The sequence below is a fragment of the Sinohyriopsis cumingii genome, chromosome 12 (genome assembly GCF_028554795.1).
Source record: "Sinohyriopsis cumingii isolate HCF-2022 chromosome 12, ASM2855479v2, whole genome shotgun sequence".
In the NCBI taxonomy this organism is placed as follows: Eukaryota; Metazoa; Mollusca; class Bivalvia; order Unionida; family Unionidae; genus Sinohyriopsis; species Sinohyriopsis cumingii.
In genome coordinates, this window is record NC_142972.1 from 18,456,998 (window position 1) to 18,478,299 (window position 21,302).

Below are 21,302 nucleotides of genomic sequence, written 5' to 3' on the forward strand. Positions count from 1 at the left end.
ATACATTCTGGCCACGAAATTAATTTTGTTTAAAAAACAAAACAAAGATCAAAACAGGTAATATATACTTACATGCGCATAACGCGAAACTGCCAGGTAATACATGTACATAGATATCTGGCAGCTTGTCTGTGGTATGTAAATATTACCTGATATTATGTGAATGTTTCAAACCATATATAGTACTGGCATCACGTAACACTAATTCTAGATAAAAATTCGCATTACCTGCCAAGTTTAATTAATTAAGAGTTACTGCAGATTAAGTCCAAGTAATACACAAATACCTGCCGGATAAACTAGGATCATCTGAGGTTCATAAATATATATTCTAATCTCTGAGAATCACTTGATATAAATGTGTGAAAGTTATTGTTTTTTTATCCACATAAAATGCAAACATTGAACGGAAATGTCATATTTATAAGATGATATACAATTAATTTAAATGAACAGAAAGCAAGTGTTGGTGATTTTTTAAAATAGGTCATATAGCCTTTTTTATTGTTAATGAGAAATGCACCGTATGTACTAGCTTATAAGATGAATCGAACTGCAAACTGCACAGATCCAGCTCTGCAGACTCACGATGCTCCGGCAGATCTGGGTCTGTTCAGTTTGTTAGGAGTAATCAATAGAACAAAAAACACAGGCCCTGGTCTGCAGACGCATTTTGCGACGGCAGATCAGGATCTTTGCTGTTTGTATTTTGATGTATAAGTGAGTACATACGGTACGTGCAGAGTTGGTTGGTTCATGAATCCCTACACTTAATTAGCATCGAAATAATGTACACTACTGTAACAACTATTATGTCGGTAAGTATGATCAGCTACAATGTGGTCTTGTGGGTTTAGCGCTATTTTTCAGCACATGATAGGCTGTACATGGCGGTCAGTACATTGGTGGAAGAAGTACCCCAGAAGACTCGTAGAAGAACCACCGACCCACTGGAAGCTACTAGCGATTTTTTTCACATCCTTAAGTTGACCGTGCCGAGACTCGAACCAAAGCGAACTGAGGTGAGATGCGAGTGATCAATAATGGTGAGCGCCAAAGATCACATGGTACCCCATCATCTTCGCTAGCCAAGGTTTCGGTATGTTAACCCTATCTACATCTTGGCGGATTTAAGAGATATCGGGTCTGTGAATTTCATTAGATGCGGCGGCAAGCCACCGCATCCAATCAAAATTAAGTTGTTTAAATTTGAACGTTGTTCCTGTATAATTGAGACAAGGGGAGCACATAACTTGAATGGACTCATAAATAATCAAATACACCTGTAATGGTTTCTGTCTGGAAGGTATTCATATTTTCGATGTTAAACTTACAAAGTATCCTTTTTAAGTCAATTTCTCCACAATGTTCGGCAGATACACAATGCACCTCTGTTACACGCTATTGGTTAGCTGGCATTGCATGCTATGGGAGGCAACTCATGAAATCCAATTGACGTAGCTTAGACCAAACACTAAAATATCTGTTCGATCCGCCAAGGTGTAGATAGGGTTAACATATAGAAACCTTGGCTAGCGACGGTTGGATCCCATGAATAGTCTATTAGATATAACAAATAACGGTTGAAGGGAATCGTACAAAAATACTCGCACGGAAGTTTGGTTCAGCTAGCACGTGTGCCTTTGCTGTCGGTCATTAGCTGTGGACTACTAAACTTGGCTAGGTGTATGTGATCTATAACGCAATTATGGGCCATCCATTTAGTACGTACGCACAAATCTGGCAAAGCTTGATCCCTCCCTGTACACATGCGTACTTTTTTTAATACCCCCACCTGCATACGTACGCTTGACGCCCCCTCCCGCCCCCAATTCTATAGAACGGCCTAGAATGTAATCCACGCAGAAACGATAAAGGATTAATAATATTAACGTGTTTAATAAAACAGACAGTCCACCGACGTTGAATGTCTGGCTGCATCAAAGAAATAAGCTGCGTAACTTTCAAAAGTTTGTAAAGTGTCCGCTAGAATTCAAATGCCGACTGAACCCAGGGGAACAGGTTACATATTAGACAAATTGTTATCGAGGTTTCCCCCCACCCCCACCCCCTCCGTTTTTTATGCGTACGTACATTATTAGTAGACACACCCCCCATACGCAAGCGTATGCATTTGGGTTAACCCCCACCCCCTCCATGCGTACGCACTAAAATGGACGGCCCCTTATGCCTGGGATGCTAAGCTGGACCGACTATAAAGCGACTTTGTTTACTGCTAGCCGGACAACTAGACAAATTCAATACTCTACACGTACAAGTTGAGGTTGTTTTAATTACCGTATATACTCACTTTGAACTAGGGTCCATCTGTAAACTGCAGAGACCCAAATCTGCCGCCGCATAATGTGCCGGTAGATCCGGCTTCACGCAGATTGCTAGGAGTAGCAATATAACACACACACCATAGACCTCGATCTGCCGGGCCATTTTGCAAGGGTAGATCAGTTGTTTTTTTTTATTTTTCTTGCAGCATCATCAGTCTTATAAAATTAATTAGATCTTCAGTATGAACTTTATAACATATTTGAAGTGAAAATTGTTAACAGAAGTACTGAGTTTGGGGTGAAAATAGCTATCACTTGCATTTGCGATTTGTGAAACGTGTTCATACAGTGAAAAAATTATTAGAACGATATCGTGCTCCAATAAAGGTGGATGATGTGCATTAATTTAAGTATGAAACGTTGGCCACAATGACTCGTTTGTATCATGGTGGTGCATTGATCTTCAAGATTTATGCATACCGTATATTCTCGCTTATAAGACGAGTCAAACTGCAAACTGCACAGACCCAGATTTGCCAGCGCACAACGTGCGGCCAGCCAGATCTCAGAATCAGAAGAAGAAGAAGGGTGGAGGAGGAGGAGGGTAGGAGAAGGAGGAGGGTAGGAGGAGGATGTATGGAGATTAAAATAGGGCAGATAAAACTAAGATTTTTTGTTGTTGTTGTAGGGTTTAACGCCATTTTTCAGCACAAGATAGGCTATACATGGTGGCCAGTATTAAAGATAAAACTAGGAATTCACGAGTATAAATTAATATTTTATTCTTTGAAGTTGGTATTTCATTATTAGGGGCATGTATACACGAGGGTTTGAAATACTAAATCTGAGGTAACAATAGTATTTGATTATATAAAACATGATTTGTTAAGATGCATGACAGTCAACATAGAAAATGATACATATTCAGCTACATCTAAACGTTTGGAGTATTTATTGTTATATCTATTTGATCATTATGTATAACTTCACAGAATATTGCATAGATATAGTACAACACCTGTTCAAATGACATGAGGTATTTAATAATATCAATGTGGTTGAAAGCTAATATTATCACATATGTACTGATTCACAATAACTTTTATTAGCTATTTAATTCCTGAAAACGTCTACAAGTTTAATATTGCCATTTTACAAATGATTATATTTTCACTACCTTCCAAATGCCATCCAGAATTACCGAAAACTGAAAGTAACTGTTTCCTAAAAGCGCTAAATGTCTGTAAATCCCAGGCTTTCTACAAGACGAATCCTGCATTCTGCTTATGTTCTTCACCTTTGAATTATCAACGTAATATCTATTTGAGAAAATCGATTTTATGTTGGGTTCATAATGCAACTCACTAAATGAAAAAGACAAAAAATAATAAAAAAAATAATAAAAATGTTGCATTATTAAGTTTAACGAAAAATTATAAATTTTCAACCGCTATTTGTGAATATAAACTTTGTGCTACACTATATGCGTTATATTTAGAATTTCACGAACATTTATGCAAAATGATTTTTTTCCATAAATTTTTGTTGCAAATGCAATAAAATAAATGGCAATATATATGTAACTTGTCTTCTATAAACAAGATTTATTGTACATAAAACTTCGAACATTATAAACAAGAACATTTAATTTTCAGCAAACAATACTTTGATGAACCTGTTCATTATACTAGATACAGATCTGATAGTGTATGCATTAATACAGTATTAACACTTATCATGTTAAGCATTAATACAGTATAAACACTTTTCATATGCATTAATATAGTATTAACACTTACCATGATATAATGCATTAATACAGTATTAACACTTACCGTGATATAATGCATTAATACAGTATTAACCCTTATCATATTAAGCATTAATACAGTATAAACACTTGCCATGATATTATGCATCAATACAGTATTAACACGTATCATGTGAATTAATATAGTATTAACACTTATCATATGCATTAATATAGTATTAATACTTACTATGATATAATGCATTAAGTGTTTAATTCATACTGCAATTCATATGCATTAAGTGTGTAAATCATACTGCAATTCATATGCATTAAGTGTGTAATTCATATTGCAATTCATATGCATTAAGTGTGTAATTCATTCTGCAATTCATATGCATTAAGTGTGTAATTCATATTGCAATTCATATGCATTAAGTGTGTAATTCATATTGCAATTCATATGCATTAAGTGTGTAATTCATATTGCAATTCATATGCATTAAGTGTGTAATTCATTCTGCAATTCATATGCATTAAATGTTTAATTCATACTGTGATTCCCATCAATTAGTTTCAATCAGAATACTAGTTGGTTGTCTGGAAATTTATGACGTTTCGAAAAAATCATGGGTAGATATTTTTTTTACACAGATTTTGCTTTTATGATCCTGACTGGATCAATCTGCACTGTTAAAATCCATAATAAAATTATATCTCTGATATATCCAAGTCAAGTAGAAATCCGAAATCGGTTTTAACAACATGTATGCTCCCATCTGTATCATGTATCTGCTGAAATACTGATTTAAGATACATGAATGTCAAAATTTGGAAGAAAACAATAATACGAATGAATGTGACTTAAATTTATTGTTAATTCCTTTTTTAAATTTGATTTCAATCCATAAAGACTTACAATGTTATCACATAGAAAATAGTTATGATGCAGTCGCAAACTGACAAGGGCCACAACTCTGTCAACTTTTTTTTTCTAGAGAAAACAGTAGAAAGAGAATTTGACATACATGTACATGTTCATGATAAATGTGTTTCTAGGCCATAAAGATCTTAAAGCAACTGAGTGTCAATGTAATTTTGTGATGGGCTGGGTGGATGCACTGATATGGACAAATGTAAATGTCTACTCCATATAATATGGAATGGACAAAAATAAAAAACTTTGTCCGAAAAGTCACTATGGCAGTATAGTTTTGTCTTTACAATTCTGTGATATAATCAAGTCAGATCAAGTACAAGACTGTTTATCCAAAAAGATATGAACATATTTTGGAATTTTTCAGGTTAGTCAAGGACTAAGTTACAAAGGTGAGAAGAAAAAAATCTGTGCATAATACTGACATCTAGTTTTCACAGACTATGCAAATGACATCTAGTTTCAGATTATATAATTACCATTTAGTTTTCTGACTATGCAACTGATATCTAGTCTTCAGACTATGTGACATCTAGTTTTCACAGACTATGCAACTGACATCTAGTTTTCAGATTATATGATTGCCAATTAGTTTTCAGACTATGCAACTGACATCTAGTCTTCAGACTATATGACATCTAGTTTTCACAGACTATACAACTGATATCTAGATATCACAGACTAGATAATGAGATCTAGATATCAGAGACTTTGTGACTGACATTTAGTTTTCACAGACTGTGTGACAATTTTAAATTTAAACAAGGTATAATTCACGTCTTATTCAAGTCTGGATTCAAGTAGTTCCTAGTTTAAAATCTAAACAAAATTCTGACCACAATAAGTAACAATGCAATTCATTTTGCATAAATCTGCATCCATCCCATCTTGACTATTACAGGGTTTATATTAATGCAGATAAAATATGCCAATTAATGATCAATCTCCTAAACGCACATTTTTCCTAAACTTTAGATGACTGTGTACCATGCATCACACACAGTGACTTCCAGGGCATTCTGAAAAATGCTTAATCTATCACAGAAAAAAGATTTGTGAACTGCAAAGAAAGTCTGAACTAAACAAAAAAGATTCTAAATTATTTACAAATTTCTAATTACATATTGGCACCATTGTAAAGTGCATCATAACTTGAGCACAAATGGTGCATCATATTAAGAAATATTTTACAAGAACTTGCTTTAATTTTGTGCACAAAAATTGGCAAAAGCCATAAAATCTGTCATTCAATGTAACACTAACACAAGTCAGAAACTAATGGACTAAAAGAATCCCCTTACTCAATGTGTTTTGCAGCAAAGCAACGCAAGTAGGTTATTTAGTGCTAAGGCAATTAGAGTCAAGCACATTGCCTAATCATACACCATGGCAGTTCACACAAGTTCATTTCATGGTAGGATTCGAACCTGCATCCTTCTGGTCATAGTCTGTAATGGTAACTACTCTGTAAGCATGGTGCCTCACACTTTTATTCATGCCAACCAAGATACACCCAAAAGAATGTATGAAAAAAAATGTTAAAACTTTTATATCAAGACATCATTGCTGGAAGAATATCAGCTGTCTCCACACAAAATGTTGTGTTAATGAATAACACTTTGTCTAACATGTAAAAAAATAATGACTGGAATATACCAGCCAATACATTTAATATCTGTTGTTTAATGCAGTACACTTACTTGAAATGAGCATACATTTTGTCTTGTGTGAGACTGCATGTAAGAGAAAGTGTGGAGCCTCTGTTTTGGTACCAATATAATTATACACTGTCTTATAAATATAAATGACATGAAATATTTCGAGTAATAATAAAAACTGGAAACAAATGAAGATGTTGAGCACAGGATAGAATCTGACACTATTCGAATGTTGTCTCATGAAAGACAGAAGTCAGACATTTCCACATGAAACCTGACAAGGTAGTTATTGAACACCAGGCACTCATGGATGTTCAGCAGTTGTGAGCACTAAGGTTTTACATGCTACCGCAAAGGAACATATATTTTTCGAAACATTTCCAAGATTCTCCCTTGAACTTTCAGCACATTTCTAAATTCAGACACCATACTATTCACAACAGAATGTCATGCTTCACAGATAGTTCGAACCAGGCAGAAAGGACTCTGCGACTTACCAGATGAGCACAGGACAAGGTAGAGAGATTGAACCAGTCTTAGTCCGGTACTTCCCACAGGGTGAACCCACTGAGCCTGCCCAGGTCAGGTACTTGCCAAAAGGTAAAGACACTGAACCAGTCTGGGTCAGGTACTACATTTCACACATAAGATATATCTGTGTAACTCCATTCCTCGTATTCCGACGAACTGCTTGTATCACGTCTATGATAAAATGAATGGTGTGATGAATCTGACTCATCGGTTGAACTAAAACTGTCCCAAGCCTGGGGACCAAATTTTTTTTTAAAGGTCACATTATGGTTTGTTTTTGCACTTCCATTGCTGCTAAGGCTAGAACTACTAGCACATAGATTGTCATTTTTTCCTGGAAATAGTGGTGGATTGTTGTAACCTGGGGTAGTGGTGGAGTTTTGATGGCTGGCTGCTTCATTCAGTGGATCTGTTCCAGTTGAGGACATTTTGTTTGTATCAAACTGGGATCTCAGTTGTTTCACACTCCATGGCAATTCTTTTGCACTCATCAATTTAGTGGTAGAAGGTGAAACATTTCTAGATCCTAGGTTCTGGGATGAGTTATTACTAGAATCTACATTTTTACTGTTGACAGAGGTTCGGCTGTCCAGTGAATCAACGGATGATCTTCTAAGCCTTCCATCCAATGGTGAATCTCTTTGGGACATTGTTATATTTTTCTTGCCCACAGAACCACTAACAACATCTTTTGTTGAAATCTGTTTGACGGTATGTTCTAATGAAGAAGCACGTGACCTACTTGAATCAGATGCTAATGAATCTAGACTGGGAGACTGAGAAAGACTGGAATCTCGGCTACGAGCTACTGTTTGGGGTGAATCCCTACTATTAACGAAACTAGGAGAGTCCCTGTTGGTTGTCACAGTCCGTGAATCTCTTTGCCCTGAATTCAGAGTCAAATCTCTTTGTGGTGTGACGCTCCTTGATGAGTCTCTGCTACTAACATCAACAGAAGACTCCCTGCTACTATCCAAGACTCTCTGAGGAGAGTTCCTCACAGAAGACAGTATCACAGACTTTTTATAAAAGGGTTCATCTTCAAATGATTCTCTCCTGTGAGTGAGTGTGGAGAATTTCTGCGAGAGATTTTCCAATGATCTAGCAGTCAATGACCTGTGTGAATCTCCTACTATTTGAGGTTTCCTATCTACTGTCCGAAAAGTATGTCTTGGACTAGAATCAGCAGTCTCTTTTTTGTAGGAGGGTGGGTCAAGATAGGGTGGTGGCTGATCTGGACGTTTTGTAAGAGAGCCCTCACTACTATCACTATTTGTGAGATGTCTCCTACCATATGAGTCCGTAGTTTTAACTCCACTATTTGAAACCGAAGGGCTCACACTTCTACCAGAATCTGCGGGACTTGGCTCCCTACTGGGACTTTTCTGTCTCAACCAACTGCCCCGTTTGTTAACATGGTCTCCAACATCACTTAAACTCCTCTGAATACACACGACATCCAGCAAGTCTCTGTTCATCCTCTCAGCTGATTGCAGCAAAGCTGGAGACTGCCCCTCCTGCAAGCTTGAGACAGGGGCAAGCGCAACTGGTTGTGTGGTTCTAACACTCTGTGAGCTGTGCTGTTGCTGCATGTATTGTTCCAAGGATTGCTGATACAACTTCTTCGGGTCTTTTTCTGGTTGGACCAATGACACATAGTCACCGTCCCTTACTCCAATGCCCTCAGCCTCAGGATTTTCATCTGCTTTCTCCCCAACAGCATCCAGTTTGACCTCAAACTGCTGCGAGGGGGGCCCAAACTTTTTATCCGATACTTGCTCCTGATACTTTTGGAGAGATTGTTGGTATAGTTGTAGAGCCTTTGCACTAGCCTCCTTTTGCTTCATACCATCAACATCCGAAATTAATGGAGACAATTTGTCAATTAAGATACCTTGCTTAATCAAGAAATTTCTCTCAACTGCCTCCTTATATGAGGGAGGTTGCTCAGGTCTCTTTGAGGGAGATTCAAACTGTTTTAGAGGAAATTTGACATGTAGTTCATCAATAATCCTCGGAGGACTTTTGGGTCTGAGAGAGAGGCTGAGCATGGACGTGTATCGAACCTTCTCCTCTTCAGAATCAGATTCTTCTAATGACACTGAATCACTAGATAATGATTCAACCTTAGATGGAGCTCTTTCACGGAGCTCTGTGACATCAAAACTGCTCTGTCTCACTTGTGATATGATGGCACTGTCATAACTTGCTCTCATAGGCATGTTCTCCTTTCTCTCTGAAGTTTGTTTCAGTCCATGGAGAACAACCCTTGGAGGAGGTGAGGTCCCCAGTCTTCCCATATACTTAAGTGTTTTCAAGGGCAAATGAGAGCCAGGGGATGGACTAGAGTTGTACAGATCCAAGTTTGGAGATCTTGAGCCTGGTTTCTTGAGGCGTTCATCCTCATCTGATTTGCATAGTGAGTCTATGGAACAATAAGTCACTGAAATTTTGGGAGATTTTATAATGTCCTCTGCTTCTTTTGATGTGTTGGAGCCTGATCCCACACGAGTTGTTGATGTCTCCATTGGGAATGAATGTCTAACTCCAAGTGGAGAATGTGATATTGCACTTGCAACTGGACTTGCTTTTGGTGAAACTGGAGAGGGAGAGGTATGATGACCATCATGATCTGCAGCATGACCTTCAAACTTGCGTGTGAAGTCCCCACTTTTCAGTCCTACCTCAGAGTCATCCTGACTGTACTGTCTCTTTGAATATATTTCTATCCCACTATCCTTTGATTTCTGTGCAATCCAAGAAGGAACATCACAATCACTCTCTGGAGTATGGGGTGGAGATGAGAAAACGAGGTCATTGCTAAATTGCCGCACATATGAACCTGAAGAGTCAGAAAGAACACTATCGTGTGAACTATTCAACGAGTATTTAGAGTCTGGGGAAATTGGTGGTGTGCTTTCAATGATGGCAGATCTTGCAAGGCGAGCTCTGGAAGACTTCTGAGGATGAGAATGAGAACTGAAGGAGTAAAGACTTTCTGCGTCCATGAAGAGATGTGCACCACTATCAGATTTGATCAAAGTTCCCATGTCAGTTCTCTGTCCCCAGTCACGAACATTTGGTTCACTTTCAACTTCTGACCCCTCCTCCACACTTTTTAATGATTCTGTAGATCGTTGCTTACAAAGCTGACTAAATGCATCAGATGACATACTCTGAGAATACAGACTTCGAGATTTCTCGTTGTGACCCATTCCATTGTATTGCTGAGGTTGTGAAGTACCACGGTTATGGCCGTGTCTTCCATATGGATCAAAGTTGGTAGGCGGATGTACGAGCTCACTGCCTTTCTTTCTACTTTTACGTGGTGGAGGCACAGGAATTTGTCCTTCATAGGAATAGAAAAAATTACCATCCAAGCTATGACTAACTTCACTGTGCTCTCCTGGATCGATATCTCTCTCAATATAATGGGAAGCACTACGTGAATATTCTCTTCTGTCAACATTATTATTGGTGTTCTCTTCATCATACAACATGGTGTCACTGAGCATTAGTCCTGAATCACGGCTCAGATTTGATGGAGAGAGATGTGAATACCTTAATTTGGGACTAGAATCCATATCACCTGAATAGTGGATTTCCCGCTCCAAGCTATCTATGGAAGAGTCATCTCGGCGCATTCCACCTGAAACAGATGAACAAATAAAGTCACTAGTATTAAAACAACATTCATTTTGAACTAACTTAACTTTGTAAAAATAAAAATGCACAAATTTTGTTTTGATTTATGAAGAGGTTTGATTCTCTAGATTACTGGTTATCATGTATGACATATTAGCACACATAAATGGTTTCTCCAAATGTCATACAATTCAAGTCTGACAACCGGACTTAAAGGAAGGAAATAAAATCTGTGCATAAACTAAACAGTTTTCATTAAAATTCTTGGTAATAATGTTTAAAGAAACCAACTGTTCTCTATATTTAAGATAATAGAGTATGATTTAAAGTGACAGAAGAATAATCACCTGATTCACCATTATTGTCAAAAGCATTTACATTTTTCAATGGAAACAAATAAGGCATTATAAAACTTATACTGGCCAAAAAAATACAGTTTATGTGCTGAAAATTGGCATTAAACCCCACAAAAATACCCATATAAATTCCTTTGCCCAATTCACTTGAGCAACAAAATAAAATCATTGATTGGTTTTTCAAATCTTTTGTTAAGCCAAATTTAACTTTGAAAAAAGAACACAAATTCACATTTTTGTCACTTTTTTCATGCCATCCTTGTGAGCATAATTACTGTTCAAAATTGGAATTGTTGTCCCACATCTTACATTACTTAACTCAGCTGCATGACAAAACGGGCAACAAGTTTTCGTTGACGACATAAAATTTCATGACAATCCACAAAACATTAGGGGACTAATTGTGTGGATTTAATAACCACCAAATAATGTTAAGGACAATATTGAAATCACTTACTGTGTGTACTGAGTACACTGTGCATGCTGTCTGAATCTGTGCTTGAATCCTGCCGTGCTTTCTGTTCTACTGGCTCTCCAAAGAGATTCAAGCTTTCCTCTCCAAATATGTACATGAAATTTTGGATCATACACTGAATGAGAGCAGCTGGGGTTGCAAGTGGATCTGAATTCCCTTTTGCCCACAGCAGGCTGGGAGCAATACACACAGATAGGTTGTATGCTGTCATTTTATTCTCATCCGACTTTTTGTCAATGTAGAATAACACGCAGAGAAGGTGCTGTAGGAGGGCAAAGTGGCATGGTGGGAGTTTTTCAAGGATGCTGAATAGGAAAAAAATAAACAGCAAATAAGTTGCAAGGAATATTTCAGAAGCTGGAAGTTAACTGAACCCTGGAGCTACAAGAGATTCATTTTCTTTCACGATATGAAAATATATTCCAGGTTTAAAATTAGCCTAGTCTGCTATCCCCCCAAGACTAGTAAATTTCCTGTTGGACTTGTAGTATCCATATTTTGAAAAGTCTTATGGCTCAGTTTAATTAAGGGACCAAACTGAGTTTGAAAGATCTATATTTATCTAATTATTTCATCTCTGCTGCCTTACAAGAAAACTGTATGTGTTATTTGTACCTAGCCTTAATCATGCTGGCCTCAAGTAATGTAAAAAAAAAGAAATGCAACTTGAACCCCAAAAATTATACATAGTAAAAAAAAAGAATGTTTTTTCTGTTACTCACAGTTTCATCTTGTTCTGTTTCTCTTGGCCATCTCTAAGGTTATGGGCTGTGATCCAGTCGTCAAATAAATCCTCATACATCAAGCTTTGTGGTATGGATCTCAAAAATTCCTGGAATGAAAAGGAAATTTAAGAGTTATTTCCCTTTGACTGAAAAAAAAAAGCTAATATCCACTGCATGATCAAGCGGTCATCATTTTCACAGCTTTATCATATGCTGGAATGAAGAATTAGTTTTAAGAAGGATAGTGATTTTAAAGACATTGCAGACCCTATCCTTTTTTAAGGAGGACGTTGGGGACCCTATCCAGGTTTTAAAGTTAGTTATGGTGTATTTGTTAAATATAAACTATTCAACCTGGAAAGGTTCCTGATGTCTGTGAACATTTGAAATCACAGTACTCAATAATTGTGAGAACATCCTTCAAATGTGTATAGTGCTATAATGAGGCAGTGCTGTATCACTATTTCTAAAAAACAAGCTCAAGTCGCAGTATTATTTTTTTTGTCTTTCAAGATGAGTGGGCCTGCAACAGAATAATAGATGTCAAAGCTTAAGGAGTGGAAAATACCTTAAGAAGTCCTCCAACCACCAGAGGTGGACAGGGGTCATTCAAGCACTCTTCTCCATTATCCATTTTTTCACGCAGCTCTTTCAGTAATTTGGCATTAGGGGACTTTCGTAGAATTCCGACAGTGTGTGGTCCTTCTCTGAACAGAATTGTCATCAGGTCCTAACGAGAAAGTCAAAACTAATATATACTTGCTTATACATTAAATAAACTGCAAACAGTACAGACCCAGCATAATGTATTGGCAGATCTGGGTCTGTGCAGTTTGTTAGGTGAATTCACTAGAACATAGACCTGGATCTGCAGGCACATTAGGCAGATCAGGATCTTTCTTGTCTGTAGGTTGACTCTGCTTATAAGCAAGTACATATGGTAATTTTAAATGATAATCCTTTCATTATAAATATCAATATGTGACAAGACCTGAAACATTAGTATAATGAATCAAAGAATCTTTGTTGAAATATCTTATTTCTAATTTCAAGGTGTTCATTGATCTCAGTTCTTGCAAAAGTCTTCCAATTTTAAATTTCAAGGTGTTAAAAGAATCCACTTTGGTTAATCATACCATTCTTGATTCTAAAATCAGATGTTCAAGTGTCTTCGTATAACTCAAATAAAAAATTGGTAATATTTTTTTCACAAAGTCATTTCCTAAATGTTTCACACTGTAGAAAGTTTATTATTGAAGCCTTACCATGACTGGTTTTGGGATAAGATTTTCTGGTGTTGTTATATCCTGCAAATTATGGCCAAACAATTTTCCCTGTGGCTTCTTCTCCTCACGGGGCCGACGAAATATGTTAAAGAGAGGAGACTTCCCTTTCTTCTTCAATTTTTGATGGCTTTCTCCATCCTCTGCAATTAAAAAAAATTCTGTTTGTAAACAAACCTGATGGACCTTCATACCATTTGTGTCTGTGTCATTCTTTTTGACTCTCATGAATAAGCGGCAGAGTGGAACAGAATGCAATAGAACGATATGAACAGGAAAGAACAGATGATGACTACAGGAAGTCCCCAATGCATTTAGCTAAGTTGGCTATTCTCTAGTGTTAATTTATGTTATTACCCCAGCAGGTCAGGTCCCTAATCCATGAAATAGTGTAAAAAATATTTGGACCAAACCAGATTCCTAATATTGAGACAATCAAACTAATAAAATGGGCAAAAAGAACATTTAAGAAATCAAGGCTACATCAGTACCGAATTGCACACCTACAATATGTACTCACATATTAGAAAGATCCTGGTCTGTCATGGCATAAGGGTCTATGTTGTTTGTTCTATTGATTAGTCCTAACGAACTGCACAGACTCAGATCTGCTGGCACATTTTGTTATGGCAGATCTTGGTCTGTGCAATTTGCAGTTGGACTAGACTTATGAGTATATATAGTAGCTTGAATGAAATCTGGTAATAATTGATGGGATTTTGTGGTAAAGAAACTGGCAAGTCTGACAATACAAGGGCTATAACTCTGCTAAACAATGACACAGAATGCTGACAAATGAACTCTGCAAAGGTCTCCTCAATATCAAGCAGCGTACAACATTTGGTCTAAATTCCAACTAATTAGATATTTATTATGCAAATGATAAAAGAGTGGTATGAATTATGTGTGTTCATGTGTGTGTTGGTGTGTGCATGCAAGTATTTGCATATGTGCATTTGGTAGTCAAGGTCTATAACTGCTAAATGATGACAAGAAGGCTGTTAGTATTAATACGTAAACCCTCCAAAATGTTTTGAAATCTGACAATAATTAAGTAAGTAAATATAATGAATGACAGTGGATTTGCCCAACAATCAGGGTCTATAAATGCCTATATAGAAAGCGGACACTCATCCCTATCTACCTGGATACCAAATTTAGTTGAAATCCAGTAAATATAATTAAGACAGTAATATTACACAGAAATCAAAGTGGAATTGATGGGGAGAAAAGAATGGCAGACAGAGTCTATTTAATGTATAATATTTACTATGAAAAGTGGATATAATAATTGGTTTACTTGATTACAAATGAGCATTTTGTTTTGAACTAAACAGCCTTGAATCTCAATAGAGTACATACTGATTGTGAGGACTGGCTATTTTACAAGTCAAGGAATATCAATTTTCTCATTGTATAAAGCTGGAATGATTAGTTTCATTCATAAAATGTTTCTCAAAATTATACTGTAAATCAAACTAATTAAGGATTTATTATGCAAATGAGAAAAGGGTGGTATGGAGTATTGTGTTTGCATGTGTGTATTGGTGTGTACATGTTGTCAGGAGCTATAAGTGCTAATTTATGACAATAAGGCTGTTAATATTAAGATATAAACCCCAAAAATGTGTTAAAATCTGACATTAATTGAGTAACCATGCAGAAATGAATGTGGTTTTGTCTAACAATCAGGGGCTGTAAGTTATAATAAATAAATGCTGAGATAGATTGCAGACAACTTAACTCAGTCAAAAACTCATTAACCTAGATACCAAATCTGACTGAAATCCAAAAATAAAGATAGTTATGTAGAAATAAAAATGGAACCGATGGAGAGAAAATAATGTCAGACAGAGCCTAGTAATGTATCCTATTTTCTATGAAAAGTGGGACACAATAATTGGTTTACTCAATTACAAATTAGCTTTTCTTCTGAAGTAAACAGCCTTGAATATAGAGTATATATTGATTGTAAGGATTGGCCATTTTAACAGTCAAGGAATCTCAATTTTCTCATTGTAAAGGTGAGAACAATTAACTTCATTCATAAAAATGTTCTCAAAATTATGCTGCAAAAGAAAACACTTGTAATGGATCAACATTAATGGGTTATTAAATATCAGAAGAGCAAATGAATGGTTCTAAAAAGTCCCACTGGAAATTATCCCGAACAGAAATACTTTTATAAATTTACCTAGATACTGCTCAACATAGGTATATAATGAAAACTGTCAAAATATTAAGTGGTCATTTTTGCATGTCCATTAAATGTGCTGCCCTCTTTCCCATATTGATGTGGCAAGGTGAAAATGACAACAGCTTGCAGAGGGTCATTGTTTATCTGTGCATCTTGACAAGCCAAAAGGTGACATGTGGGTCGTAATTAGGAGGAGAAGCTGACATACAACATCTACTGTGTGATGCAACCTGCTGATTTTATGTAGCCCTTGGCCATAATGTGCCAAATGGTACCTGCAAGGCAGGCTTTTGATCTTGTACCATTTATTTATGGCTTGTCAAGGTTAACACGTATTGCTTGCTTCACACCTTTGTCAGGTACAATAGCAATGCTCTGGTAGGGAAGCATGAATCAAACTCTGGACCCGAACTGCAGGGTCATTAGGTAATGACCTTTAACCTTATATTTATATGAACAGTGAAACATATGTTCACTATTGCACAAGTCAATTTTGACATGTCTCACTTAAGGGTCAGGTCATGCACTGACTGACCACGTTATGGCTAAAACAAGTAGATAAATCATAGATAACCAATACACCAGTTGTGATTTGTTCTTTATTTCATCAAACAATACACATTAATAGTTTACCAAGTTCCTATCAAAAAGTGAAGTCTGCACTCAGATCACTAGATAAACTGTTCATTGGTATATTTTACACCAACATAAATTGACTAAAAATAAGAATTTTTTTGTGCTCAAATTATGTAACACATTTTAATCGTAATAATAATAATAATAATAATGACCTTATTTAAAAAGGGTAGCACAATTAGCTAAGAACTAATCTACCTTGAGGCCCTCATACAAAGGAATTTATTTTAGCTGCATCTCTGAAGCCACTGGATATATTGGGTTTGGAAGAAGGAAATACAGTTGTCATTTCTCATGAGCATTTAGTTCAAAGTTTTAGTGTAAGAACACTCCACATTGTATGATTACAGACTCCATTAATAAAACTATGCAATCAGTTCAGTTCCAAATGGCAGCAAATGTGGGTCTGGGCTGTTTGCATCTGGACTTGACTTGTGTGTAAGTACATATTGTACATAATTTCACCTCTTACTCCAAAAGATCAATGAATATTTAAATTTAATGCTATATGACATACCTTGTTTCTCAGTTAATGTGGAAATCAAAGCTTTTGATCCAGATTCACTAAAGTTTTGGTTTCTGATCCAAATTCAATGGTGTATTGGCTTTTAATCCACTATTGTGACCTAGATGATTAATTGTACAGGCTGATCAGGGTAACAGTGTATGTCCCTACCACTACTGTGACCTAGATGTGGAATACAGACAGACAAGGGTAACACTATATGACCCTAACACAACCAAGATGTGAAATACAGACAGACAAGGGTAACACTATATGTCCCTACCACTAATGTGACTTAGATGTGAAATATAGACAGACAAGGGTAACACTACATGTCCCTACCACTATTGTGACCTAGATGTGAAATACAGACAGACAAGGGTAACACTACGTGTCCCTACCACTAATGTGACTTAGATGTGAAATATAGACAGACAAGGGTAACACTACCTGTCCCTACCACTATTGTGACCTAGATGTGAAATAAAGACAGACAAGGGTAACACTATATGACCCTAACACAACCTAGATGTGAAATATAGACAGACAAGGGTAACACTGAATGTCCCTACCACTATTGTGACCTAGATGTGACATACAGGTAGACAAGGGTTATATACCACTACCACTATTGTGACCTAGATGTGACATACAGGTAGACAAGGGTTATATACCACTACCACTATTGTGACCTAGATGTGACATACAGGTAGACAAGGGTTATATACCACTACCACTATTGTGACCTAGATGTGACATACAGACAGAAAAGGATAACAATGTATGCCACTACCACTATTGTGACCTAGATGTGACATACAGACAGAAAAGGATAACAATGTATGCCACTACCACTATTGTGACCTAGATGTGACATACAGACAGAAAAGGATAACAATGTATGCCACTACCACTATTGTGACCTAGATGTGACATACAGACAGAAAAGGATAACAATGTATGCCACTACCACTATTCTAACTAAGATCTGATAGAGACATGGACAAAAGTAACACTGTATGTGTGTACCACAATTGTGGCAAGGAAAAATAAGCATCAAACAACAATAGTAACACAATGAAAGATGAAATGACAATTAAATTGCATCTTGGATCAAAGGTACACAGTCAATGATTTAATTTACATTTATATCTGTGAGCTTCTTTGATCAACATAACTTCAAGAGTGTTCTTTCACACACCCTAACAACTACTTACTATCACTGTGGTAATATTCAACCAGGTTTTTTTCTTCCTGTCTTTATCTTATACCAATGACCACTGTCCACTTCATCTAAACTTGTCACCACAAGCTTACATATGTACAATATTCCTTCAACTTATTCCCACATTTTTGTCAAATTAATGCAATTAACATTATTCATTGAAACTGCAGACTTTCCAATTGTTTGCAATTTTGATGTGTATGCTTTGAGTACATATATTATACCAATATCTACATCAACAAGGACACATGTTCAACATTTGTATATACTGTAACAAGATTAACCTTTTTGGCAGCCAGGATGTAGACAAGTTGGGTCCTAGCCATCATCACCTCAAGTGACCATTTGACCCTTTTGTAAAATAATTGTGGTCATTACAAAACAAACAAGAGAGTCACTCCCAGCAGACCTGTACTTAGTGGCCTGCAAAGGTGTTCATCCATATTTCAAGGTGTGTCTAACAACAACAGGTTAATAAAAGATCCAGTCCATACCCTTTCTTTAGAAAGTCCTTAAGTACTTTAGAGTACTAGTCACATATTTGTTTAACGGGGTGTACAAAATGTTATTACTGTCTAAAATGCTATGAACCCTGACCCAATGTTGTGATCAGTTTCAATTTGATCATTATGTTCTTTACATCCCGGTAAACTAAAAGCAGCCAGTGTATTCCTCCTGAACCTCACATAAACTTATGATTTCAAAAAAATATAACATATGAGCCGCCATTGCTTGCCATGAGATGATCGTATATAAATTGTGTGCTAATTGTAGCAGTTACCTTCCTTGAGTCTCACAGAATAGCTATAGAATCATAATTAAAATCTTGCCTTATTTTTGGGTCTAATTTCCAATGATAATAAACCACACAGTAGCGCATTTCTATCAAATAAAAAATAATTACATAATTTAACATCTGAAGTAGATGACGTCTGCCATTTTGTTTTGCCCAGTTGTATTTTGACAGTTATCATTCAACTTGCATCAAGCTTTCTAGTCACTTGACTTACTTAATACCTTGTTACAGTTCTTGCACATACCCTGAATAATTTGTGACAAAAATACAGGATTTTATAACTTGATAATTGGCCAATCATATATGTAAATTTGTTTATGAAGTAATAATTACATTTCACAACTGCAGCATTCTCATCTTTATCTGTGTCTAACATCTGTTAAGATGATTGAATTCTAGGATAGCTTCTTGTACTATCTTGCCAGCCATCTACTGCCTGCCATGATTCATACATGATATTAATTTCATCTGACAATGGCAGTTCAGGGACTTGAGACCATGCATCATTTAATTTCTCAATTCAGTTTTCTAGGTTAAAAAGTCAATTAATTAATGCTTTTTAGATCTCTTAATTTATAATATGGTCTGGATATATTGTAATTTTTATGGTATGAGTATACTGTACTTTATATGGTATGGTTATATTGTACTTTATATATTACACGGGTATATTGTCCTTTATATGATATAGGTATATTGTACTATATATGGTATGGGTATGTTGTTGTTGTTGTTGTGGGGTTTAACGCCATTTTTCAGCACACAATAGGCTATACATGGCGGCCAGTATTAATGGTGGAGGAAGAACCCGGGAAAACCCTGGAAAGAACCACTGACCCACGAGAAGCTACTGGCAAGCTTTCTCACATACCCACATTGGCTGAATCTTAGATTCGAACCGCTGTAGTCAGAGGTGAGATGGCAGTGATCCGTAACGAAGAACACTTTAGACCACTTGGCCACTCGGGGCCCCGGTATGGGTATGTTGTACTTCATATGGTTTGGGTATACTGTAATTTATATTGCATGGGTATACTGTACTTTATATCGTTTGGGTATACTGTACTATATATATGGTATGGGTATGTTGTACTTTATATGGTGAGGGTATAAAGTAATTTATATTGTATGGGTATATTGTACTTTATATGGTATGGGTATATTTTACTTTAAATGGTGTGGATATATTGTACTTTATATAGGATAGGTATATTGTACTTTATATGGTATGGATATATTTTACTTTATATATGGTATGGGTATATTGTACTTTATATAGTATAGGTATATTGTACTTTATATGGTATGGGTATATTTTACATTATATGGTACAAGTATATTGTACTTTATATGGTATGGGTATATTGTAATTTATACAGTATGGGTATATTGTAATTTATACAGTATGGGTATATTGTAATTTATATGATATTAGTACATTACGGATCACTGCCATCTCACCTCTGTCTATGTGGGTTCAAGTCTAGGATTTGGCCAATGTGGGTATGTGAGAAAGCTTGCCAGTAGCTTCTCATGGGTCGGTGGTTCTTCCCAGGGTTTTCCCAGGTTCTTCCTCCACCATTAATACTGGCCGCCATGCATAGCCTATTGTGTGCTGAAAAATGAGGTTAAAACACCACCACAACAACAACATATGATATAGGTATATTATACTTAAGTTCAGAAAGACAATCTCATCAATGACGTCAACTGAATTCTTTTTGAAATTTACATCAAAATATTATTTCAGCATGTGAAGTAAGCCTTACACCTACACTTTTACCAATTATAAAACCTGACTGTACCCATGTAATTTTACCAATTATAAAACCTGACTGTACCCAGGTAATTTTACCAATTATAAAACCTGACTGTACCCAGGTAATTTTCACATCATATCATTTTTCAAACAAATACTTTGCTCCTTAAGTTGATAATTAACTTAATCATGTACATTTTGATGTTGAGACCAATTTGCTAAACTTGTGACAAATATGATGAGGTTGGTCTCCAGATGGAAACATAGCCTTAGGTACTTGCCTTAACTGATCACTGACATCTCACTTCTGTTAGCATGGATTCGAGTCTTGTCCAACCAACATGGGTGTGTGAGAAAGCTTGCCAGTAACTTCCCATGGTTCAGTGGTTCTCCTCAGACTTGTCCTGGGTTCATCCTCCACCAAATATTCTAAAAGCCATCTAACATCTGCTGAAAATTGGCTACAAAACCAAGCCAAACTGAGGCAAGTATTTTTTGGCTGTGTGTAGGATAGATATTTATTCTGAAATTTTCAGAAT

The 21,302-nt window shown here is 36.3% G+C and overlaps 1 protein-coding gene across 1 annotated transcript in view; it reads right to left on the reverse strand.

Moving 5' to 3' along the window:
• Positions 1–3,050: 3,050 nt before the first annotated feature.
• LOC149786048 (uncharacterized) overlaps positions 3,051–21,302 on the reverse strand; it is a 370,709-nt gene continuing 352,457 nt past the window's right edge. The window contains exons 11-15 of the mRNA XM_089978110.1: positions 13,628–13,963; positions 12,931–13,092; positions 12,360–12,469; positions 11,620–11,942; positions 3,051–10,810 (exon numbers count right to left, since the gene is read on the reverse strand). Of these exons, the coding sequence (XP_089834236.1) occupies positions 7,269–10,810; positions 11,620–11,942; positions 12,360–12,469; positions 12,931–13,092; positions 13,628–13,963 (4,473 nt within the window). The 3' untranslated portion in view covers positions 3,051–7,268. The remainder of the gene's footprint in view (positions 10,811–11,619; positions 11,943–12,359; positions 12,470–12,930; positions 13,093–13,627; positions 13,964–21,302) is intronic.